At 44.8% G+C, this 26,528-nt stretch overlaps 1 protein-coding gene across 1 annotated transcript in view; it reads right to left on the bottom strand.

Moving 5' to 3' along the window:
• The window catches only part of AAAS (aladin WD repeat nucleoporin), a 112,756-nt gene that overhangs the window by 34,112 nt on the left and 52,116 nt on the right, over nucleotides 1-26,528 (bottom strand). The window contains exons 7-12 of the mRNA XM_082246790.1: nucleotides 25,802-25,900; nucleotides 17,393-17,536; nucleotides 16,353-16,473; nucleotides 16,108-16,232; nucleotides 15,977-16,037; nucleotides 15,783-15,873 (exon numbers count right to left, since the gene is read on the bottom strand). Of these exons, the coding sequence (XP_082102916.1) occupies nucleotides 15,783-15,873; nucleotides 15,977-16,037; nucleotides 16,108-16,232; nucleotides 16,353-16,473; nucleotides 17,393-17,536; nucleotides 25,802-25,900 (641 nt within the window). The remainder of the gene's footprint in view (nucleotides 1-15,782; nucleotides 15,874-15,976; nucleotides 16,038-16,107; nucleotides 16,233-16,352; nucleotides 16,474-17,392; nucleotides 17,537-25,801; nucleotides 25,901-26,528) is intronic.

Genomic DNA, 26,528 nt, shown 5'->3' with positions numbered 1-26,528 from the left:
CGGGCTGCGACTAACAGAGGGCGTAAGAGGAAAAAGAGGATATAACTACAGATAGTTGTAAAGTGACAAATATGAATCTTAATGAATAAATTGTAAATTAAGTGAATATAAAAATATTGAGGTGCAAATTGCCTCAGTAAAGTGCTAGCTGATGCAAAGGCTGAAAATCAATATAGCAATTATGAATAATAATAAGGTGACAAGTGCAAAAAAGTGACTTTAGTGCCTATAGCTGCTCCTGATGACATCACATCGATGAAACGCATAGGGAACGCACGGTGTTCCGGAAGTGTTCCTTGTATCTGGAAAGACTTTGCTTCTTTGATTTTACCGTTTTCTGTCTATCCGTGCTTGTGAGTACGATATAGAATTTTTAAATAAATGGTTTTATAAACGGTATTATACTATGAAGATGTCTTTATTCCCATATACCCAGGACATTTCAGATCCAACCTGCCATCTCCCGGCATTGTGGTTTAATATTGGGAAATATACAAGAACCATCCCTAAAAATCTGTGGTGCATGCTACCCCTGTAGGGGTTCGTTTATCTGCCGAGTGTGGTCCTGGGAGAGAGGGGTGCACGAGTGTCTTTCACGGTCACCAGTCACCACTGAAGATCACTGTCTACAATATTTTACATATATTTCATATTACAATTCTATGGACATTTTGGACTTTATACATATAGGTTTGTCACTTTTTTGCAACTGTCACTTTATTTTTCGTAGTTGCTTTATCTGAGTTTTGTACTTGCATCAGCTTTTAAATTCAAATTAGTGCTATAGGCACTAAAGTCACTTTTTTGCACTTTGCCACCTTATTATTATTCCTAGTTGCTATATTTATTGATTTTTATCCTTTGCATCAGCTAGCACTTTACTGAGGCAATTGGCACCTTGATATTTTTATATTCACTTAATTTACATTGCCAATTTATTTAATCATTAAGATTAATATTTGTCACTTTACAACTATCAGTAGTTGTTATACCCATTTTTCTGTATATTTTCTGTATATTGGCACTTACCAGCACTGAGGTAATTTGTACCCTGGCATTTTTTTTTTTAAATATATATCTATTGCTGAAATATTTATTCAAACAAAAACTCTTAAGAATCCCATAAAGCTAATAACACAGTGTTTTTAAGGGAGGAATTTTTTCGCAACCTTATCTGCAGAGGACAGTGTCCCTGAAGCACTAGATATACTAGATTAGGGCAGGAATTCTGAGCTAATCTGACCCTTCCAGGAGCCACTGTAAGGTGAACAATGTAGGTCCTCTACCTGATCTAGGGATTTGAAAGCCAATCCCATTGCCCAACTCCAAATCTCTGCCTGGAAGGGGCAATGGCTTGTGAACCCAGACTGAATCGACCACGCAGCATGTCAGTCTAAGCATGAACACCTATGAAACGACTACCCCCAAGCAACTGAAAAGTGTCCTAAAACTTGCTGCACCTGGATGAGAAAGGCTGGAAGCAGAGTGCGCTTAAGCAGGCTAACTTCCAGAGCAGTGTGAACCAACCTCCCCAGGGTAGAATCAGGAAGCTCAAATTCATGTATGATGTGACCAGTAATTAAGAAAACGACAGAAGTGAACAATGATGTAATTAAGTACATGCCAGACCACCCCTTTTAAAACCACTATAAACCTTCCTACCAGCACAATATGTGCATGGATCATATTGTTTCATTGCAGCATTGCTGCCCTGTAAGTACAGCCTATAGTAAACAAAGAAAAAAATGCAAATCTCCTGCGCTTGAGAGGAATGTGCAGCCACACTTTAGCTGATTCAACTCCCACACAAGACATGCAGCCATTTATAACAGGCTTGGGAAACCCAAATTAAAAAACTAAGGCCTCATGCACACTGGACATTATCAAAACGTCAGCACAAAGCTGTAGCTGAAGGAGGAGTTCTCCAGCTTTTTTGCAGTAGCGTTCTTTAGCTTTTTTTTTTAGCTGTAGCATTTTTTAGAAAAACTATACTCCCACAAAAGCTTATGACACAACATTGATAAATGCGGAATAGCTGCATTTTTAAGCTTTTATCAGAGTTAGGGTCCTTTCACACGGGCGCTCCCGTATGTCATCCCATTTTTTTTGCGGATGAAAAACGGACATAATGTGTGTCAATGGGATTGCGGGATGTCAGCGGATTACCATCCGCTGACATCTGATTTGCGTCCTGATCAGTTTAGTGTTTTTTTTGAACGGAAGAGAACCCTATTTTTCTTCCGTTTAAAAAAACAGACGCAAAAACGGATGTCAGCGGTGTCATCCGCTGACATCCACAATCCCATTGAAATGCATTATCTCTGTTTATCATCCGCAAACGGATGGGATGATAAACGGACATATGGAGCGGATGACAAGTGTCATCCGTGTCCGTAAAAAAAAAAAAAAGTGCCGGAGCGGATCAAAAAACGGTCCGCCCTGTGTAAAAATGACCCTTAGAGCGTTTTTACAGCTGAAAAACAACCTCTTAAAACCAGTTTTTTTTTAGCTTTGCAACAATTAAAAAAAAAAAAAAAAAAAAAAAAAAAGGGAGTACATATAGGTATTTACTCACAATGACATCAACCAGCCATAACGGAGTCCAGAAAGTGCTCCAACTAGAGTGTTAATTTTGGCAGCAAACTTCGATTTAGTTTTAGTCTTAACTAAAATGCCATTTTAGTCATCTGCAATTGTTTTAGTCGTATTTAGTCGGCTAAAATCTAATGGGTTTAGTTAAATTGTAATACATTATTTAAGCATTTCTCTAGAATTTTCCAATTTATTATATACACCTGGAGTAAAAAATTCTAACATGTTTTTATTTATATTATTGTTTGAAAAAACTCAAAGATACAGGTTTAGCTGCTATGGATGGTCTGAGGAGGCTTGCAATGCACAGAACTCTGGATGGTGGTCTGAGGAAGCCTGTAATGCTACACAGTGCACTGGACACTGGTCTGAGGGGTGGCCTGCAATACACAGTGCTCTGGATGGTGGTCTTGGGAGGCCTGTAATGCACAGTGCCTTGGAATGGTGGTCTGAGAGTCCTGTAATGCTGCACAGTGCTGGATGGTGGTCTGAGGGGAGGCCCGTAATGCACACAGTGCACTTGATGGTGGTCTGAGGGGAGGCCTGTAATGCACAGTGCTCTGGATGCTGGTGGTAGGAGGCGGCCTGTAATGCACAGTGCTCGGGATGCTGGTAGTAAGAGGAGGCCTCTAATACACACATTGCTCTGGAGTCTGGTGGTAAGAGGAGGCCTGTAATGCACACAGTGCTCGAGATGCTGTTAGTAAGAGGAGGCCTGTAATACACACAGTGTTCTTGATGGTCTGAGGGGAGGCCTGTAATGCACACTCACAATGCTCTGCTCCGGATGGCCATGAGTCGGAACTCTTGTCCGGAGACCTGTAATCGGTGGCGTCACTAGGTTTGGTGTCACCTGGTGGGTTTAAAACCTGGTGTCGCCCCCTCCAACACATTGGGCTCTCTCCAGTCTAGCGTGCCTCAGTGCAGTGCAGGGCAGTGTAGATGGGTAGTAGGGTAGACGTTCTGTAAAGTGCTCCGTGTACATGTGGAAATTCACTTTGAACTCCATCTTATTTTAGCTGCTCTCTTTAGGTGTTAGATGTGCAGAAAATAAGGTGAGAGCACATTGAATACCAAAGGATAGTTAAGGAAATTAGGTGGAGTTGGAAGTGAACCATGCCATTACCTTGAGGGATTGGCATTGAGGAGACTAAAACAGGCAATGAGGAAATGTGATATCACCTCATCACTGCCTGTCAAATGCCTCTAAAAAGTGACCAGAGCATGGATCACTTTTCAGTGGGGTGACAGTGCCTGCTGCAAATGTGAACAACCCTTTTGGTTCACACTGGTATTCATATTTCTGTTGCTTGAAACAATTGCAGCCCATGCTAAGTGAGATAAGAAAGCAGACACTTGTGTGTGAGAGATGCAGCCAACATCCCTAGTACTTACTGCCAAGCTTGGAGCTCCATGGAAACCAGAAGGTCACGAGGGTAAATGTCCCTCCTTCACATTTTTGTTTCATTTTCGTTCATTAGTGAAAACTGAATTGATTTTCGTCGTAGTTTTCGTCAGTGGACGAAAACATCGTATACTTTTTGTCACTGTAAAAAGGCCACAGATGAAAATTTTGACAAAATTAACACTGGCTCCGACAAGTCTCAAATGTCAGATGAATTTCCAAAAGAGATGACGCATTTGGAGAGGACTCCCCTCTAAACGCATCAGCTCTTTTGGAAATTCATCTCACATTTGGGACTTGTCAGGCAGACCAGGGTGGTCGGGGCACTTTCTGGACTTTGTTATGCCTAATTGAGGTCATTGATTGTGAGTAGATACCTATACTTTTTTTTATTCTTTTGTTAACAAATTGTTGCAAAGGTAATGCAATAGACTGGTGCGCCCTCTATTTCTTATCTGTTAAAATAGAGTAAATCTTCACATTCCTGTGTAAGAAGTTTCCCTTTGTGTTCAAGCAAGGCATGCTGCATGGCACTATGTAGGGTAATGCATGACCTCTGTCTATAGTCTGAAAAGTAAAATTTCCTGTGAAGAAGCTACCTGACAACACTGCCTGTAGTATCCTGCAAGGACCCATGATGACGTCAAACCAGCGTTTTTACTTATTAATGCAATTTAAAAGTGCATTTTTTACTTCTTTTACTCAAATTGGATATACTATACCGGGCATCACTAAATGGCGGCCATCAGGACCGCCGCCATCAGCTGCTGGATTTCTTCCCTGTCTCTGCTGCTGTCATTAGCAGAGCAGGGCGGATGGCCGGAGGTGGGACTGAGACTGGGGGCGGGACCGGCATTGAATGGATGGAGGGAGGCAGCTGCCTGAATTAGCATTTCAGGCTGGCGGTGATTGGCTGCTGGGAGGCGGAAGGTGATTGGCTGCTGGGAGGCGGAAGGTGATTGGCTGCTGGGAGGCGGAAGGTGATTGGCTGCTGGGAGGTGGAAGGTGATTGGCTGCTGGGAGGCACACAGTTGGCTGCCTCTATGCATGCAGCGCTGCTGTTCCTCTGTCTTCCTCGAGATTGTCCCGCCTCCTGCTCTCCACTCTCTGTGTAAGGTAAGGAGAGTGAAGGGAGGACAAGGCTGTGAAGTTGTGAAGGATGATTGGGGAGCAGAGATCATGTACAGGGGGGGGTAGTGTGGTGTGTGGGGATGATATGTTAAGAGGGTAGTGGTGTGTGTTGATGTGAAGGGGGGCAGTGCTATAGGGGTGTGTGTTAACAGGGCAGTGCTGTGTATGTGTGTGAGGGTGATGCAAAGGGGCAGTTCTGTGGGGGTGATATAAGGGGGCAGTGGTGTGTGTGTGTGTGTGTGTGTGTGTGTGTGTGGGGTGGGCAATGTAAAGAGAGACAGTGCTGTGAGGGGGGTGTGAAAGGGACAGTGCTGTTGGGGGGATATGTAAGAGGGACTGTGCTGATGGGGGGGATATATGAAGGGGGCAGTGCTGTGGGGGGATATGTGAGGGGGGAAGTGCTGTGTGGGGAGGTGAAGGGGGCAGTGCTGTGGGGGGGATAATAGGGGGGCAGTGCTGTGGGGGGAGGTAAAGGGGGCAGTGCTGTGGGGGGGATATGAATGGGGCAGTGCTGCAGGAGTGATATGTGAAGGGAGGCAGTGCTGTGGGTTGGGAGTTATGAAAGGGGCAGCGCTTTGGGGGGTGATATGTGAAGGGGACAGTGGTGTGTGTGTGGGGGGTGGTGATGTGAAGGGGACAGTGGTGTGTGTGTGTGGGGGGACGGTGGTGATGTGAAGGGGGACGGTGCTGTGAGTGGTGATGTGAAGGGGGATAAGCAGCTGCACAGAAAACGTGCAGGGGTACAATTGACTCTTAAATGCAATGAAATACAAGGTGCGGTTTCCCACACATTGAAATTGCATGGTACATACGCACCATGCAGTTTCCATGCCACAGCGTTTTTAAAAAGGTGCCAGGGCCTTTTCCCAGCAGAAAACGCAGACAGTACAGCCCATTCAAATGAATTGGCTGTCGTGCCTGTACACCTGGGCTGTGATGTCAAGAATCCGAGTCATCACGCAAAAATGCAATCTGGACCTCTGCTGGAAGAAAATTTTACTAATCGGACCTCCATGAATTTTAATTCAATACCCCTGTACTATACAATGTGATTGAGACATATGCAAGAGAGCTAATAAAGTGCATCCTACCTTTTTTGGTATCACATTTTCACTTCTGGATTTATCGGCACTAGGCACCTCATTTGAATTATTTTTAATGGACATGATAAATTCATATGTAGGTTTTATTGCTATGGGGTTGCGAGAGCACGAGTGATTTATTTTCATTGTTTTATCTATAGACTTAACTTTAGTCTTATAACAAGCAGCTCTCAATATACACATGTAGTTTAATATCACTTTTCATATTTTTTATCTATTTTATATATAATTTTCATCACTTATAATTTCAGTTTGCGCGGGTGTGGGGATTTGAGTATCCTGCAAAGTCCTGCAGTAATCACAAGACGCCCCTACTCTTTAAAGTGTGGTCTAGGTATAGTTCCCTCTTGGCCTACTTGCCGATGTGATAAAGCCCACCAACTCCACCAGAGGGGTAACGATCAGGCCAGGAGAAATGGGAACAAAGCCCAGCAAAAGTTCTTCAGAGAGGCACAAGGAAGCACATCCATCAGCTAAGGAGACTAGCAAAAAAACTGAGGCTTAATTTGAGGGAGTGTACCTATGCCTGGGCAGGAATTCCTGCCTTTGTGTCCATCCACCTGAAGGTGGCAGCATTTTCCTAGTCGCCATGAATAGGACCTCTTCTGTGTCCTGTGATGTACAACAGGTAACGCCATGTTTGTTGGAAAAAAATATAGCCAATAAAAAATATAGAGCACAAGCCATATTGTGATTGACTATTAAAATTCTCTTTCCTTTTTAGTCTGCAGCACTGTAATTTGCTGTAAACCTCAATCCAATATGGCAACCTGGCAGTGTTCTGTTCACTATTGGTGTACGGAACACCCCTAGTAATATAATTTACTGATTGACTCAATGATACTCTCCCAGAAATCTACACTAAGATACAAGTCAGATTTTAGGTATCCTCCGCAACAAAAAAATGGATTTTTGTAAAATCTTACCGTAAAATCCTTTTCTCTTAAGCTCATTGACAGACGCAGTCCTCTTGATTAATAACACATTGGGTTATACTGCCCTCTACAGGAGTAGGACACTACACGGAAGGAAAACGTTCTGGCCACACCTTAGGGGCAGTCCCAGAGGGTATATCCTCTCTCTGTTACAGGAAGTCAGTTATGTCACAAAGCAGTGTTAGAGAATTTAACCCAACCCAACTCAAAAACAACTCAGAAACTGCGTCTGTCAATGAGCTTAAGAGAAAAGGATTTTACGGTGAGATTTTACAAAAATCCATTTTTCTCTGTCGCTCATTGACAGACGCAGTCCTCTTGATTAATAACACATTGGGACGTCCCAAAGCAGTGCCACAAATGAGGGGTGGGATAACAGAAATCAAAATCCAGAAGGCCCAACCGGAGCCAATCAGCCAACAAACCCTCGAGGTAGACCAACGATCTCCTCAAATTGCGGCCTGCAGAACCTTGCGGCCAAAAGAGGCATCCGACGATGCCATCACAACTTTATAAAATTTTGTAAAGGTATGAACCGACGATCAAGTAGTCGCCTTGAAAACCTGGACCACTGACGCCTGATGGCGGAAGGCCCAGGAAACACTAAGCGCCCGATTAGAGTGCGCCTCAACAGGGAACGGGGGATCCCGCCCCTTAATAGAATAAGCCTGTACCACCGTCTGTCTGATCCATCTAGAGATGGTCAAGGCAGAAACAGGCAACCCCTTTCTAGGGCCATCCGTGATCACAAAAAGTGAACCCGTTCTACGAAACGAGTTCGTAGTAGTCAAGTGTACCCTGATTGTCCGAACCATATCCAAGGAGTGTAATGCAAACTCCCAAGGATGGCTAGGCTTAGGACACAGGGAAGGTAACACAATATTCTCATTCAGATGAAACTCTGAAACCACTTTAGGAAGGAAGGATGGATTCGGACGAAGAACCACCTTATCCCTATGAACCACCAGATATGGGGAACGACAAGATAATGCGGCCAGTTCTGACACCCTGTGTGCAGAAGTAATGGCCACCAAGAAGGCCACCTTCTGGGATAACGTAAGCAAGGGAATCTCCCTGATATCTTCAAAGGGAGGTTTCTGAAGAACCGACAACACTGAAAGAGGATTGCTAACGCTGAAACCTGACCCTTGATAGTGCTCAAGGACAGTTTCTGCTCAACCCCCGGTTGCCGAAAGGCCAAGATTCAGGTCACCGAATAAGTAAGTGGAGGAAATCCAAGAGATTCACACCACGCAATATAAGACTTCCATGTGCTGGAAGTCGCTTTCCTTGCTTTAATTAGAGTAGGAATAACTGAAGCTGAAAATCCCTTAAGCCATTAAGCCAGCGATTGTAAAGCAAGATGGAAGATCGGTCCCTGAGACCGCAGATCCTCCCTTAGAGGAAGTCTCCAAGGAGCGTCCGCGACTAGCCTCACCAAGTCGGCGTACCAGGCTCAACGAGGTCAGTCCGGAGTTACCAGGATAACTGGAATTCCCTCCACCTCTATCCTGCGAAGAAGTTTCCGTGTCTGCTGCGTCCGCTAGAGGATCGCGGGCGCGAGCTACAAACCTCCGCACTTTCCTGTTGAGCCGAGACGCCAACAGATCCACATCCGGGGTGCCTCAATGAAGGGACAGCTAGTGAAATACCTCTGGATGAAGAGGCCATACCCCTTGATCCAGAATCTGACGGCTGAGATAATCTGCCTGCCGATTTCCCACCCCCGGAGTGAATACTGCGGAGAGAGCCCGAACAAACCGTTCCGTCCAACGAAAGATGCTGGTCATTTCGATGGCCACCAGGACACTCTAGGTGCCCCTTTGGTGATTGACATAAGCCACGACCGTGGCATTGTCCGATTGGATCCGAACCGGGCTGCCCTGGAGCTGCTCGGTCCAGTAAATCAGACAAAGTCTGATCGCTCTCAGTTCCGATACCTTTATTGGTAACCTGGATACTATCGGAAGAAATGACTTCCCCTGATTGAGCATCGGAGACCGAAGCCACCAGACCAGAGACTCCCTGGTCCTCTCACTCAACCGGATCCGATTGTCCAGAGAATCGAGATTCCGATTCCATTTGAGAAGAATCTCCTCTTGGAGAATTCGGGTATGAGACTGGGCGAACAATACTGCCTCTAAGGAGGCCACCATCAGTCCCAGCCAGTTGACGGACAGCAACATCCGAATCGTTGACTGAACCTTCTGGAGTTTCTCCGCAAGGAGAAACACCTTGCCAAGGATTTATCCAAAATTAGGCCCAGATAGTTCAGTCTCCTGGTGGGAACCAGGGATGATCTTTGGGAAAAGCGAAGAAAACGCTGATGTCCTGCAAAGATGGGGATATGAAGATAGGCATCCTAAATGTCTATGGACGCCAGGAAATCCCCCTGATGCAAGGAGGCCACCACTGTATGGATGGACTCCATCTTTCCCAAGTCCAGAATTTGGATGCACCTTGCCCTCTTTCTTGGGCATTGTGAACAGGTTCGAATAGAACCCCTGAAAACGTTCTATCCAAGGAACGGGAACTACTGCTCCCTGTAGCATACGAATGTTGGGAGGGCAGAATCGCACCGGTAGAAGTGATCGAATACTCGATCTTGTATCCCGACCATATGACCTCTTGAACCCCTTTGTCCGGGATTCAGGAAAACCATGGATCTGGAAACCGGTGAAGACGTCCCCCCACCCCAGAGATGGGTGGGGGCGCATCAGGCTGTCTTAGCAAGAGAGTGCTCTTGCCCCCCAGTGAGATCCTTTATAATCTCACCCAAACAGGCGATCCCCTTGAAAGGGGAGATTAGCCAACCCATTCTTGAAACTAAACCACTGGCCTAAAGGTTGACCCTATCAGGGAAAAAATGAAGCGGGATTCCGCTTTCACTCTTCGATCCACCGGATCCCTAAAGGACAGAGCGTGCTCCAACGGGATAACAGTGGCTTTATCTGGAAATCGGTGAGTCCACCACTGGTGGTACCGTCCATTTTTTTAAGGAGGGATTCCTCAAACGGATAGCGCCTAGCCATGCGTTTGGAAATAGCAGGGGTACGTTTCAGACGACCCCATTTGGGCAAAGGAAAATCCTTCGCCATTTTGGTAGGCTAACTAGCACCAAAAGGGAATTTCAATCTCAGCCACCTCTGCCGGTGTAACCTCAAGACTTAACGTTTCCCGGACAGACACAACTAGTGCATCCACCAACGCTTCTTCTTGTGCTATGGCGGAGGCAAAAACGTCCTCCTCACTGTCTGAGGAGACCGTACCTGAGACAGCAGCCCCAGAAGAGGGGACCTGCAACTGCAGTGATCAGCTCAGAATGCGGCCACCTCGAGGGGATACATGTGTGGCAGGGTCCATGATTATACAAGACACTTTGCCAGCAAAAAAATAAAAAAATAATAATTGCAAAGAAAAAAACTTTTTCTTTTTTTTTTGTAATCCCCCACCGCAATAGTGCCCCTTAATGTTACCTGCTTGGACCCCACAGAGAGAGAGAGAGAGCCAGGGCTCATCCACCTGATGCACAGAAGTTATTTATCAACCTGCTCCCAGCACTGTCTGTTACAGACAGGAAGTCTTTGGCTCCTTTTCCCGGGTAAAGGAGGCGGCTCCGCCCCTTTACACGCCTTCCGGCGCCTCCCAATTACTCCTTAAGGTGTTTGGTCATCTCAAACATGGCCGCCCCCATGCTGGAGACACGAGGCTTATCCAAGATGGCGGCCCCGCGTGACCTGTGGGAAAATGGCGGCCTGTGGAGGATGGCAGCGGCCTGTGGGAGGTAGTCACCGGCCTGTGCGGCCTGCGGGAGGTGTACGGCCTGTGGAAGGATGGCGGCCTGCGGGAGGATGGCGGCCTGCGGATGGCGGTAGTCCAGGCACAGGCATCGGCCTGTATTGCAACCTTATCAGGTAGGATGCTATCACCCTTATACATGGCCATCATTACAGTAATGCCCCACTGACTTCAGTCATGGTCCCTTAACAGTGCACACTCATACAGTGACTTTAGATAGTCAGCTCCCAAACCAAGCCTCCTGGTTTCTTATTCACAAAATCACACTCAATTGGGGGATCTGTGACACCTGTTATAGGATAGAGGGGGGACCCAGAAACATGAGCGTCCGACCATCCCAGGGAGCGTCCACCAACAAACCCGACAGGGGGAGAGGGGGAACATTTTACTCACCATACCGGAACCAGGCGGGCGCCAACTCCTGACAGAACCCCTCTCCACCGAGGTGGGGGGGGCTGTCGACCAATGCGGACGCCGTGACTCAGTTTCCAACTGGTCGTCGGCGTCCAGGCGAGACGTTTAACTCGCAGGGTCAGTCCCCGTCCAGTGGGACTATGTCGCAGCCAAACCCAGCGCGGAGCTAGGGCCTGCACGCGCTCGCAGGCTGACTGGGGTGACCACTGGATCTCAACATCGAGCCCGTCGCCCAGTTTCAGCGTACTTGCTTGAAGATCTCACAGGAACAACTGGAGAAAAAAAAAGCTGCCTAAAAAAAAGTTTTTCTAAAAAATCCTGCCAGGACCAAGATCCCAGCAAGGAACTTAGGTCCTTACTCCTAACTAGACAGAAAAAACTGACTTCCTGTAGCAGAGAGAGAGAGGATATACCCTCTGGGACTGCCCCTAAGGTGTGGCCAGAACGTTTTTCTTCCGTCTAGTGTCCTACTCCTGTAGAGGGCAGTATAACCCAATGTGTTATTAATCAAGAGGACTGCGTCTGTCAATGAGCGACAGAGAAATTCTGTTTTTTTTGGCGAGATGCTCCTAAAGGGTTAATCAGTTCTAAAGGCATGCAGACCTTGCCACTCTCCTCATTAGAACACTGCGAGTGCATCAAGTGATCAATAATGAAAAAGTGTCTGCCTTTCAGAATACGTATACAAAAGATATAGGCAAACAAACCGCTCGCTCTTCAAAGCAGAAACAGGTGGGAATCAACAAAGTTTGTTAAAATCCCTACATTGTACATTGATCACCCAGAGGGGATTGTTTTTTTTCTCTCAACAGTGGAGTTGCCTTTTAAGATATGCTCTTTTTGGACAATACTGGGAAATTATCTAAACCGCAAAACACTTCGAAAACAAGTCTAAAACAACTCTTGTTATGACAAACTCCTGAATCTTTTACATGTTCTAACAATGCAAATAAAAATGATTAGATTAACACTTAACACATCTTGAAAATGAAGTTTTAAAGTCCCATCGAGGTGTGGAGGTGAATTATGTAAGATCAATGCTCTTCTGAATAAATAAAAGTGTGCCATCAAATATTTACTGACTGACCATGTCTCCGACCTATTTTTAGTGTAATAAGTTTACCTAGAAGGAGCAAGGCATTTTGTAGCTTGTTCCCAGTCTGTCTCTGCTTCTTGGTCTTTCCCCTATTTCAGCCAATATCAACATACATTCCTGAGTTTTCAGATTCACTTGGCCTTAAGATGTGTTCTGTTTCCTATGTGCTAACAGCTCAGCAATCACTCTAACCCTTTTGCTGCCACCAATGTAGGTCATACGATGGCAGCAATGCCAGCATGTACACAAACTCCTAATTTGCATTTTGTCATTCTTTTTTCTTGTGGAAGTGATTCCACGTGTGTGGAAACATGCTGACACCCCCCCCCCCCCCCCCATATGTATGCTGGGCTTACTTATCTCTCCGGGTGAACCTGGGACATCCAAGATGGATGTCAGCAGAGGGAGTGGAACCAGCCCCAAACTAGAATGAACCCAGAAGTGACAAGCTCTGATCACCTTCTGGGTTCAGAGCTGACAGAAAAGCCAGGGAGAGAGCTAATGGAGCACATCTGTGCTTGTTTAGCTTCAAAAGAGTGCAGGGGTGACATTAAGGTTCTAGGACAAGCCCGATATGTTCCTAAAGAGAACCTATCACTTGTGAGCATTATGATAGCAATACTTAAAGCGGAGTTCCACCCAAAAGTGGAACTTCCGCTTTAGGGAGTCCTGACCCCCCCGACATGCCACATTTGGCATGTCATTTTTTGGGGGGGGGGGGAGCGGGTACCTAGTTTTGACAGGTACCCGCTCCCACTTCCGCTCGGAGCGCCGCGGCGCCCTGAGCGGAAGTTCTCCTCTCCCCGTCCCTCCCTGCAATCTTCTGGGACACGTCAGAGGTCCCAGAAGATTGCCGGCCAATCACGGCGCGCAGCGCGACTCGCGCATGCGCAGTGGGTACCCGGCTGTGAAGCCGCAAACTGTAACAGCCGGGTGCCCACAGCAGTGATGCCGGGGGCCGAGGGAGAGGATCGAGGTTTCCGGCGGCCGCATCGCTGGACAGGTGAGTAAATGGCTGGAACTCCGCTTTAAGTAAAATTGTAAATTTAAAGTTTTAAAAAAGAAACCAAGAATTATTAATAGCCCCTATCCCCACATGTACGCAATTGGGCTTCAGATGCACTCACACATAAGATATCGATGCACACTCAAGACTAAGAGCTATAATTTGGGTTTTACAACTAAAGGCCAACTCCAGAAGACTGCACCTGCACTGCAAGGGTTAGCTGCTCGTTTAGTCTTGGGGGAGAGCTTTTGCACTTTAACCGATCTTCTGCTCCCCAGCAGATGGCACTTCCCACGCTGGAAGTGGACTGCCCCTCAGTATCATATTAAATGCAGGGCTATGGCCTACTTGAACAAGGGGGAGAAGACACTGCAGTGATGAGTCTGGCAGCACAGAGAAGTGGAGGATCGGTTAAGTATTCTCTTTTCTATGCCCCCTAGACCTAAATGAGCAATTAACCAAGAGATTAGGCACAGAATCATTTTAAAATTTCCCAGAGTTAGGCTTTAAATGCTTTTAAAGCATCGCCTTTTTTTTTTTAATATACACTATGCCTGTAATGTTCAGGAAGCACTCAAACCATAACTCATTTGTACCTGTAAAGCATTTATAGAACCAAGTAATGTCTTGTGTTTCACACTCTCGTATTTACACACACTGGAACATATTTTTTTATTTTGTTGTTTTGTGAAAAAGAAAAAAACATTTAAATGAAAAATGATCTGATCAAAACAAATTGTGTGTGAATAACCTTAGTAGGAAAGGTTACCTATAGCGCTTGCTTGATAATGAAACAAATAAGGTGCATATAGTACAGGTATGGTTCAATATTAGATATTGGTGCTTCAAAGTAAGGTATGGAGTGGAGAGTGGTAACTACCGGTTTGCATTCCACTCAGCTCCTGTGACGTCACGACGTGCGTTTCGTCACTGCGTTGACGTCTACAGAGGTCTCTGAAGACGTCGATGCAGTGACGAAATGCATAAGATGGCACGCACATCGTGACGTCACAGGAGCTGGGTGGAACGCAAACCGGTAGTTACCGGTCTCAACTCCATTGTGACAGCGTTTATACTTCTATTGTACATGTCTTTGACCGTACAAAATTTTGGCTTTACTTATGTGCAAATAAAATTTTAAAACGATACTGCACTATTTGGAGCTCTCCCTTCTTTTAATATACCCAGCTGGATGAGGGAAAGAGATGCTATAGCTGCTATTGGAGCAAGCAGAGGTACCTACCCGGAGGGGGACCCATCCTGGCCCTGGTGGCCAACTAAGCGTTTCTGGTCTTAATGCCATAAGGCAAATAAGACCCATTTGTTCCGGTGAGTGAGCCATTTTACTATTAGCCACGATGGAATAAGGAGTGACACCAAATCTGATTGAGAAGCCTGACACAGAACACCTGCACTTTATCTCTTGTATTGCACAGAGATATATTTTTTTTTGAACAATCTCACAAGAAGTCCCTTTTTTAAATATGAACTGTGTGAAGCACTTATGAGACTTTTACACGTCTCATGCACTTTATATGAACTTGAGTTTTTGCACTTATGAAATAACTTTATTTACAGTGTGCACTTTATAGTGAATTGTTATAACCCAACACTTTATTGGATATATATTTTTTTGTATTCATTTTGGTATAGTATTTATTTTGAACCATAACTGCATTGTTTTGCACAAAACATTTATGCACCCTTCTTTGAAGCACCAATATCTAATATTGAAACATACCTGTACTATATGCACCTTATTTGTTAGTTTCATTATCAAGCCAGCGCTATAGGTAACCTTTCCTACTAAGGTTATTCACACATAATTCACTTGCACTTTACTATAACAGCTGCAACTTCCCCTTTAGCATAATAAGGCCCATTGGCGCGGGGGATATACCAACAGTATATCATATCTACTGATCAAAACAAATGCCTTATATTCTGTGAAGAGAAACAAGCCCATTTGTGAATGGATGATGGGAAAGTGATTGACTAACATTCATACTGTACTATAAACAAAATTATTAGTTGCAGTGCCAGACGAAGGGTGCAATGTTTATTATTCAACACAAATTAAACTCATTTCTATAGCAGCGCTGCAGCCCCAATAAACATTTAAGTGGATGTAATTTATTTCACTTGTGGTCGTCCTAAAATAATAATAAAACAATTTAAAAAATAAATTTAAAAAAATGTATATAAAAAAAAAAGTGGAGTTCTACTTGAAGGCTACTTCATTTCCAGCTCATAAATAAACGTGAACATAGACAATCTTTTACAGTATGTGAAAACACTATACCTTCTGGAGCAGTGAAGGACAGACTGTATATTACAGACTCTCCTTGCACTGCAAATAATAGGCGACTTCCATCTGGGCTCCAGCAGCCAGTCTAGTGGGTGAAGGAGAGACAAGAGAAACTATTAGCCAAATATCAAGACAAATCAATGAAATGTATCAGGAGAGAAACACATACTGAGCTTTAGAAAACATACTTGACAACGGCCTTTAAGTGTTGGCCATCGCTCACATGTCCACATCTGGGTCTCCCATACCCTGTAAGATAGTAGCACTGTAATACTAATCAATAGCAATATACCAAGAACTTTAAAACACGTCACTCTACCTGAACACAGGGGATGGTGTGGAAGAAAGCACCTTGCTGCCATCAGGAGACCAAGACAAGAACGTAACTCCCCCGCCTCCAACTCTCTGAAGTGGTACACAGGTCTCAGTAGGCACATCCCACACCTATAATTAACACACACTTTGACAAATATATATATATGCAAATATCTAAAAAGTAGATGATGCACATATATTATGCGAAGTCATATTATTGAGAACACTTGAGTAAATTTTACTACTCACCAACATGGCTGTGTCCACAGGAGAGGATGACAGCAACAGCCCACCTTTAGGGGACCAACAAACACTAGTGACTGGACTGTGACCTGGGTGTGAAAGGATCTGGGAACAGCCAGAGGAAGGCCTAATGGATTTAGAAAACAATGCACTTATTAAAAAAAAAAATCTAAGCCAACATAACAGTTGTAGCCCTCGGTGAAATACCCCAACAATACTGAAGGGGGAAGATAGGATCTGTAAGCAGTTAGGCCAGTCATAGACGGTTCGAATTTCGGCTGGTTCAGCAGGAAACAGCCGAGTTCAAAATATGTATAGGCAGGCTCAGTGTACCCAAGTTAATCGATCAACTTGGGTACAACCAGCCTGCCGAATTTACAAGTGATTATCACTAGCCGCTGTTATAGCCGCTAGCAATAAACACTGTGTTCACCCAGCAGGGACAGCCTCCCCCGGCGGGAGAACACAATGGCTTGGCAGGAGGAATCCCTTGTCAACACTGACTGACAAATTTCTTTACTGCAACCACTGGAAATTTGTTCCATCCATGGCCAGCTTTAGAACCACTTTTTTTCCCTCTCAAACAAAGACAAACTCTTAATTGTCTCTGCCCGCACACAGACCCAGCTCTATGACAGCACTCACACAACTGTGCTGCATCTTGGTGGTGTTTGAGGGATCATTTTAGCTGATCTGGTTAGATCATACAAGTGGAGAAAAATGAAGGTGTAGACAATATAAATTTGAAATTTACTCACAGTAAAACTGCTTATCTAAGACAGGTTCCACAAATCAGATAAGAACAGAAAGAAGCACAGATCATGGAAGATCCTATGTGGTATACAAAATCCTGATATTTAAAAGCAATATATTAAAAAAATATTTAAAGCAATATACATACATCAGTGATGCCTCTCATTTCATATATTCTATTTATGTCAAAAACATACAAGAAGCCTAAAGTAATCCATTGTGTCACATTTCTAATAATGTATACATAGGCTGTGATCAGTAAACAATGCCCATCAAATTTAGCTTTTTAATACCTTGTTGATAAAGAGGTGGGGTCCACATGCCATACAATTACACAGCTCTGGCAGGCTACAGCCAATACAGATGCACACAAAGGCTTCCACGCCATGCTGGCCACATCTTTCTGTAAACGATGCTTTAATATGGGTGTGACTGAGCTAAAACATAAGTCACAGAAATTACATCACAGTATATTAATCCACACAAGGTTCATTACGTACATAACTGAATATGCATCAAAAATCATATTACAAGCCAATATACCAAGCACTTTGCGCTTCCCACTGTGCAAAGCTTCTGCTTTTCTATGCAGCACTTCTGTCCATCCTAAAGTTTGAACCTGAGCAGAGCACAATACGTTAGGTTAAAGTTGAATGAAAAGTGATCGAATATATCCTACTACCTTGTTTTTAATAATGGTCCCAATTAGCAGAACAGATGCTGAAAGTGTAAAAACAGTGTGAATAAACTCTGTATAATCTCTATATCTTCTGCATTCAAAATCCTACCTGTTCCCAAATTTTTATTTAAAAAGTTTCACTAATTATAATGGACATTTAGAAACAACGAAGTTTTAAACTTCTATGTGTTTAAACTATTACGAAATTTTTGAAAATATACTCAATACGTAGCCAAAGGAAATCTGCCATATCCAGAGGCTAATTATTGAAAGCACTTCAATCCAATCTTTGCGAGGAACTAGTCAGGATCCCTACGTTACAGGGTATTGAGGTAACACTGAACAACCAGACTATATTTTAAAGTGCTGTATAGTAGATGGTGTAGGAAAAATTGGATTTTTGACTAACTGTGAAATTCCATTTTTTTGATGTTCATTGAAGGACACAGCCCTTCATTTTCCTGACTATATGGGTTATACTGCCCCCTACAGGAGTAGGACACTAGGCAGACAAAAACTTGACTACACCTATGGGGCAGTTCCAGGGGGTATACTCCCAATCTCTTCTATAGGTATTCAGTTTTGTTACAAGCAGTGTCAGAAGAAAAAAAAACACCACCATAGAGGGGCGGGTGCTGTGTCTATCAATGAACATCAGAGAAATGGATTTTACGTTAAGTCAAAAATCCCATTTTCTCTTTCGTTCATTGACGGACACAGCTCCTCATCTTCATGACTATATGGGACGTCCCAAAGCAGTGTCAAACATGAGGGGCAGGAACAGCAAGAAAAAAAACCTTCCCCAAGGCTAAACATAGCCAACCAGGTAACATGGAGTTCAACTATCAACAACTGGAGCTCACCTGAAAAAAATATAAAAAAACACCCTCAAAGAGGACAAGTCCTCTAAACAGCAGCCTGCAAAACCTTACGGCGAAGGAAGCATCTGCAGATTCCAACACATCCACTTTATAAAACTTTGTGAACGTGTGCACAGACGACCAGGTAGCCGCCTTGCAAACCGGCATCACTGGACACCTGATGACGGAAGACCCAGGAGGCACCAAGCGCCCGAGTAGAGTGCGCCTTAACATGGAAAGGAGGAACCTGACCCTTAATAGAATAAGCCTGAACCACAGTCTGTCTGATCCATCTGGAAATAATTGCAGCAGAAGCAGCCAGGCCTTAACTAGGTCCACCCGTGAGGACAAATAGCGAGTCTGACTTTCTAAAAGACTCCATAGCTGCCAAGTACACCCTTATTGCCCAAACCAAATTTAGGGAATGCAAAGCAATTTCCCTAGGATGCTTAGGCCTGGGGCACAAGGTCTTCATTCAGATGAAAATCAGAGACGACCTTCGGAAGGAACGACTGACATGGATGAAGAAATACCTTATCCTTGTAAACCACCAGTTAAGGTAAACGGCAAGACAGCGCCGTCAGCTCCGACACCCTGCATGCAGAAGTGATAGCCCACAAAAAGGCCACCTTCTGGGATAACGTAAGCAGGGGAACCTCCTGAATATTTTCAAAGGGAGGCTTCTGGAGAACCGACAACACCTAATTGAGGTCCCACGGCGGTAACAAAGACCGCACTGGAGGAACCAAGTAACTCCCTCCCTGGGTAAAGGGATGCAACAAAGAAAACCTCCAAGACCTGGCCCTTGATGGCACCAGATCGGCCTACCAAGCCTGGCAAGGCCAGTCCAGGGCCACTATGATGACTAGAATCCCTTTTGCCTCGATCCGGCGCAGGAGTCTCGGCAGAAGCTTGAGAGGAGGAAAGGCGTAAATCAGACGATACTGACTACAAGGAGCCACTAATGCATCTGTGACGTCGTCTAGAGGATCCCGAGACCGTACCACAAACCTCTGCACTTTCCGGTTGAGGCGAGAGGCCAACGGATCCACCTCAGGAGTACCCCACCGAAGACGCAACTGATGAAACACCTCCGGGTGAAGTGACCATTTCCCCTGGTCCAACGCCTGTCGAAAAGGACCCCCTCCTACTCCGGCTCAACAGGATCAGATTGTCTAGAGACGGTGGATCATTGTTCCATTTCACCAGAATCTCCTTTTGCAGAGATCTTGTGTGGAACTGTGCAAACTGAACCACCTCGAAGGTAGAAACCATCAGGCCCAGCACACGCATGAAAGTCCGAAGAGATGATCGTCTGCTGGATAGAAGCAAAATTGCATCCTGAAATTTCTGAAGTTTTTACTGAGAAAAAAAAAACTCTGGCTGAGGCCAAGTCCAGCGTCAGACCCAGATTATCCAGACTTGTGGACGGAACCAGAGAAAACTTCTGAAGATTTAGAGTTTGCAGAGTAATCTCCAAGTTGTCCAACAGAGCAGTCAGAAGTCTCTGCTCGCAAAAGCAGATCGCCCAGATACCCCAGTATCGCTATCCCCCACTGACGAAGCAATGATAGCACCGGGGCCAATACATTTGTGAATACCCAAGGAGCAGAGGCGAGACCAAAGGGTAAAGCCACAAACTGAGAATGCTCCTCGCCAAAGCAGAGGAAACTCTGGTGGGCGACATATTGGGATAAGAAGGTAGGCATCCTTGATGTCGATGGAGGCGAGGAAATCCCCGATGTAGGGACGCCACTATCGTGCGAATGGATTCTATTCTGAACTTCGGTACCCCCACAAAGCAGTTTAGCGCCTTGAGGTCCAGAATGGGATGCACCTTGCCTTCCTTCCTGGGAACTGTAAAAAAAGGTTTGAGTAAAAACCTTGAAAATGTACTAATGTCGGAACTGGAACAATCACCCCTTAAAGTAACAAGTCATGCACTGTCCCATAGAGATCCCCTAAGCAATCTGGGGACAAGTCCAGGATGGAAGGGAAGAACTTTTCCGGAGGAGAAGATCGAAACTTGATCTTGTAGCCGGAGCGAAGGACTTCATGGACCCACTTGTCCTGGATCAGGAAGGTCCACAGATCCAGAAACCAGCAAAGACGTCCCCCCACCCCAGATACGGGCGCCCCTTCATGCGCATTGTTCACAGGTCTGGCAGAACCGGCTCAGGGCTTGCGGGACCAAGACCCCTTAGTACCCCCAGTTAGATCCCTTGTCTTGAGACCTTGAGGGAAGAAAAGGACATTTGTGAGCGAAAAGAAAGGCCCCCATCTGCAAAGAGACTCCTTACCCTTGGAAACCTGAGGAAGAAGACTACTCTTTCCCCCTGTGAGGCCTTTGATTAGGTCATTCAAGGAAGCTCCAAACAGGCAATCCCCCACAAATTGAAGATCGGATTAGGCCTTCATAGAAGCCTGGTCTGCAGGCCAGCATTTTAGCCAGATAATACGCCGCAGGACCACTGCTGAGACAGACAGTCTAGAAATCAAGGAAGCGGCATCCAAAGAGGTGTCCCAGACAAACTGTAGCCCTTGGACCAACTGATCCGCAAGCTCCGCAAAGGCAGGGGGGAGCTGTTCCCCGTCCAGGTCCCGGCGTAGAAGTTTTGCCCACTCTGTCATAGCTTGCGACACCAGGGCAATAGTGAATACTGGTCCAAGTGCCGAACCAGCCACAGGGAACATATGGCGGGTCAAGGCCTCCGACCTATCAGCCGGGGACTCTTCCACCGGGATTACAGTGGCTTTATTTAACCTGGAAACCGGAGAGTCCACTACAGGAGGAACCGTCCATTTTTTTCAAAGGAGGGAATCCTCATAGGGGTACCGCTTTGCAAAATGCATAGGGATTGCAAAGGTGCGTTTCGGGCACCCCCATTGTTTTGTGACAATATTGTAAAAGAATGTGGGAAAGGGGAACACCTTCGCCGCTTTTGAGAACCTGTGGGTACCAAAAGGTGACCCTCGCCTCCAATGCTGGTTTAGTCGCATCCTCCATCTTTAAGGTTTCCCGCACTGATGCAATCAGTGCATTCACTAGCGGCTTTTTATGTACAGCTAGAGGAGTAGAGGAATCATCCTCACTATCTGAGCACGCGGGGTGCGTAGAAGCAAACCCCCGAAAAGGTAACTTGCATCCACAGCGGCCGAATCAGATTCTGGATCTGATAAGACAGAGAAAACAGGTGAAGGCCGGGGGTGCTTTTTGTTAGCCCGTTTGGACCAAATCTACCTCGGACACCAAGTACCGCTGTCAGTGCAGTCAGTTGTTGGCACCCGGAGGGCCTGATAGCCTCTGAGAGGGGATCAGGTGGTGAAATATGCTTCAGGGACTCCACAAAAAAGGTGCAGAACACTGTAAGGGACACCCCACCGCACTGTTGGCACCACAGAGCCCAGCACAGATGTGGGGGGTAAAGGCCTGCAATAGACCACGAGACAGGGGACACACTGACTGGGAGGGAGGGGAGCCCGGGGGTCCGACCTTCCCAGGGAGGGGCCATGTCCACCCCAAAACCCTCCAGGGGTAGAAAGGGGACAGCTACTTACCACACCAGGAACAGTGTGGGTACTGCTCCCGACAGACCACGGCTCCATTGTAATGTAGGTGCTGCCGGCCAAGAGGAAATGCTGTGACTCAGGCCGAAGCCAGTTCATATGCACCCCCGTGGGACATTTAACTAGCAGGCCAGCCCCCGTCCAGTGGGGCTATGTCGCGGCCGACCTAGCATGGAGCTGCGGTCTGCACACACTTGCTGGTCGGACTGGGGGAACCCTAAGAATCTAGAGTATTCAGTTCGTTGCCCATTTCGACACTTGATTGTAGATCACACAGGAACAAAATAATAGAAAGAGGAAAGAAAATTCCATTTAAAAAAAAAAAAAATTTCCAGGACCAGAGATCCCAGCAAGGAACTAGGTCCTTACTCCTGACTAGGCAGAAAAAAAAAACTGAATATCTATAGCAGAGTGTGGGAGTTTATCCCCTTGGACTGCCCCATAGGCGTAATCAATATTTTGTCTGCCTAGTGCCCTACTCCTGTAGGGGGGAAGTATAACCCATATAGTCATGAAGATGAGGAGTTGTGTCCGTCAATGAACGAAAGAGAAAAGTAATTGACAGTGATAACAGACTTCTTGAGCTTCATACACTGGCAATCTTCACAGCAAACAGTTTCGTAACAACCAATTATTTATACATATCCACTTTGTGAGCGCTATATGCAAAAAGACATACCCGTACGTCGCTGCCTACATCCGGGTTTCAGGCGTGCGCATGCATGCTCCCCTGCCTGGCACCCACTGTGATTGTATACAACAGGAGCCTGTCAGCAAGTCCCAGCCAATGATTAATGGCTAGGACCTGCTGAGTGGCTTTTGCAATAACAGCACAGAGCTCTTGTGTTGGTAAACAAAACAGAGCTCTTTACAGAGGGAGCGATCTGTCAGTTTCTTGGTCAGGGATGAGAAACAGATATTTAAGTTAGGCACATATTTAACCCTTTGATCACCCTAGATGTAAACTCCTTGGCAGCCAGTGTATAGTATTACTGTTTTCTCTATTAATGTCACTGGTGATGTCAGTGGTAGTCATTTCTCCCCAGCTTCAGTTAAGTGTCAGATTGCCTGCTGCACTATCGCAGTCGTTGCATTAGTAGTATTAAAAAAAATGTAATTACAGTGTATATACTAGTTTGTAGTCGCTATAACATTCATGCAAACCAATCACTATACACTTACTGGGATTTGTTTTTATCAAAACATGTAGCAGAATTTTGACAAAATTTATGAAAAAATAAAACATTTTTATTAGATATGTTTTTTAGCAAAAAGTAAAAAATATTTGGGTTTTTTTTTTTTCAAAATTTTCAGTCTTTTTTCATTTACATCGCAAAAAATACCACCAAAAGAAAGCTCTATTTGTGTGAAAAAAAAAATTATATAAATTTTGTTTAGGTACAGTGTTGCATGACCACGCAATTACCAGGTAAAGTAGCACAGTGCCAAATAGCTCTGGTCAGGAAGAGGGAAGAGGGTAAAAGCTTCTGGAAATTCGCTAAACAACGTTAAACTCGTTAAATTCGTTAAACAATGTGGGATGGCAGACTTTTGGTGAGGATTAGAGGCGCATGTCCATGACTGGTGAGATATCCCTTTATAGGATCTGACGCAGAAAGCAGTCACGGTCATGCCCTAGTGCCAGTGTACAGCAACAAAAATATATTACCGTATTTTCCGGCGTATAAGACGACTGGGCGTATAACACGACCCCCCTAATTTTCATCTACCAGTAATACTTATACTTAGGTTACCATGAAGATATTATACTCGGCGTATAAGACGACCCCCCCATTTTTGGGGGATTTTTTTGAGGTTCAAAAGTAGTCTTATACGCCAAAAAATACAGTATATTGTAGCTTACCAATTCTAAGATTGGTGACTGTTTTAGCATTTATGGTTATGATTTTCCCCTTTATTTTCACCTGTTTATCCTCCCAGTAAGCCTGTTAGCTTTAAACTTCCCTCAACAGCTCAATCTGTCCGTCAAAAGTGACATTAAGGGAGTTAAGCAAATCAATTAATGCCTTACAATGGTCATTTGTGATTAATTTATGTAAAACCTTTATCCTAACAGCAGAAAATTTTGCTGTAACTGCTTAAAAAAAACCGTTAGCAGGAGTTTAATTTTATTAGCCAAATCTATTTAACACTAACCTCACCTCCGTTGTCTCCATTGAGCCTCCACCAGGAATGGAGACACCCTATTACAGGAATTGTTACTAACCAAATCACTAAGTGAAAATAATGGGGGGGGGGGGGGGGGAGCCAAAAAAAAAAAAAAAAAACTATTGCAGCCATTCCATCCAATTATGTGTATGCTGCAATATACAGTATAACATTTCTGGTTTTGGGCTTAATGCAGCTTTAAAACAGGAAAAATCTGGAACAATTTTGGGGTTAAGGCCTCAACACACATTACAAGAAACAAATGATCTCTTTTAAACACCAGACTTATACAATGAATACAGTCCTGTTTAGCAACTTCCCGCAAAAGGACGTACCTGTACGTCGGCTGGCAGAAGTGGTTGTTTGGGATGATGCCCCAGTACTATTTTTTAGAGCCGGAAGTCGGCTTTCAGGGAATAGCAGCCGCTCTGCCGTTATCCCAGCAAACGAAAGGGAATGTCCCCCCCCCCGCACCCTTCCACGGCTCTGCCCGAGTCTCCCGTCCCATCGGGAGACCCGAGCAACCGGCTGGCACTTCTGCCAGCTGATTGGAGTACTGAACGAAGCGGAATTCGGCTTCGATCGGGTCTCTGACCATGTAACCCTGAAGCAACATCACGTCGTCACTTTCGGTTTACTCTACTGCCAATGGCACCAAATTCAAAAATATGCAGATTTTGGCATGTTGAATACTTTGAAGTGCAGTGGGGGTGTCTTAGACCCCCTGATCCCTCCATAAAGAGTACCTGTCACTGCCTATTACTGTCACAAGGGATGTTTACATTGCTTGTGACAGCAATAAAAGTGATCAGATTTGATTTTGTTAAAAATAAAAAAATAAATAGGGAAAAAAAGAAAAATTTAAAGCACCCCCCGTGAGGTCGCGCATAAAGAAAAATGCATACATAAGTCGCGCCCACAAATGAAAATTATTTGAATCACACGCGAGGTGTCGCCGTGATCGCCAGAGAGAGCAATAATTCTGGAAATTCTCTAACTCTAAGCTGGTAATCAAACATTTTTAAAGCATCGCCTATGGAGATTTTTAAGTATCGTAGTTTGCCGCCATTACACGAGTGTGCTCAATTTTTAAATCGTAACATGTTAGGTATTTACTCGGCGTGACATCATCTTTCACAATATACAAAAAAATTGGGCTAACTTTGTTTAGTTTTTTTTTAAATGCAGTGAAATTTATTTTTCCCAAAAAATTGAGTTTTAAAGACCGCTGCACAAATACCACGTGACAAAAATATTGCAACGAGGGCCATTTTATTCTCCAGAGTCTTTGCTAAAAAAAATATATATAACGTTTGGGGGTTCCAAGTAGTTTTCTAGCAAAAAATACTGATTTTAACTTGTAAACGTGTCAGAAATAGGCTTGGTCCGTAAGTGTTTAACCTGTCATCTTTCACTGCATTCCTTACCTTCCTGTTGCATATATTCGAATGGAGTCATCTACAAGAGCCAATGCAAACTTGTTTGTGTGAGGATGCCAAGCTAAAGTTCTGAGTGAACAAGTGATCCTAGAAGACAGAACAAGCAATAGGAGATCAGCTTTGTCAAAATCAAGGCAGAACTAATACTTTTGGTCGCAACAGCCCTTTGTATTGGCTGCTGCAATCCTCTGCCATTTTGAACAGCAGTACAGAGTATAACGAACAGAGTATAATGATCAAGATGTCAGTTTGAGACCGCTATCCTATTGAAGCATGTCATGTGTAGACATTACAGTTATACAAAAGGGAGCATGTAGGAAATACATATTACAGTTATATAAAAGATCTGCTCTTCGAACTTTCAATACTGTCTCACTGGAGTCACAAAGGAGGCAAATGCATAATAGTCTTGTGAGCTTCAATGAAGCTTTGATATTGGGCATAAGGCATGATCTGGGGAATTCAATAACGCTCCAATGCCACTTTTCTTGCAGTACTTCTCTTTAGATCTACCTGCACCTAATTAAGGGAGTTGTAAAGTCAAGAGATTTTTTTATCCTAATGCATTCTATGTAGCAGTCTCCCCAGCATCCACCAATACTTACCTGAGCCCCATCTCTGTCCATGAGTCTTTCGGCCATCTGGGACTCTCTCTCCTGATTGGCTGAGACGCAGCTGTGGCGCCATTGGCTCCCGCGGCTGTCAAAGTCCGGTG

The sequence above is a fragment of the Pelophylax lessonae genome (assembly GCF_965119305.1).
Source record: "Pelophylax lessonae genome assembly, chromosome: 2".
Taxonomy (NCBI): Eukaryota; Metazoa; Chordata; class Amphibia; order Anura; family Ranidae; genus Pelophylax; species Pelophylax lessonae.
Note: the sequence above shows the minus strand (reverse complement) of the source record. Positions and strands in the feature narration are given on the sequence as shown.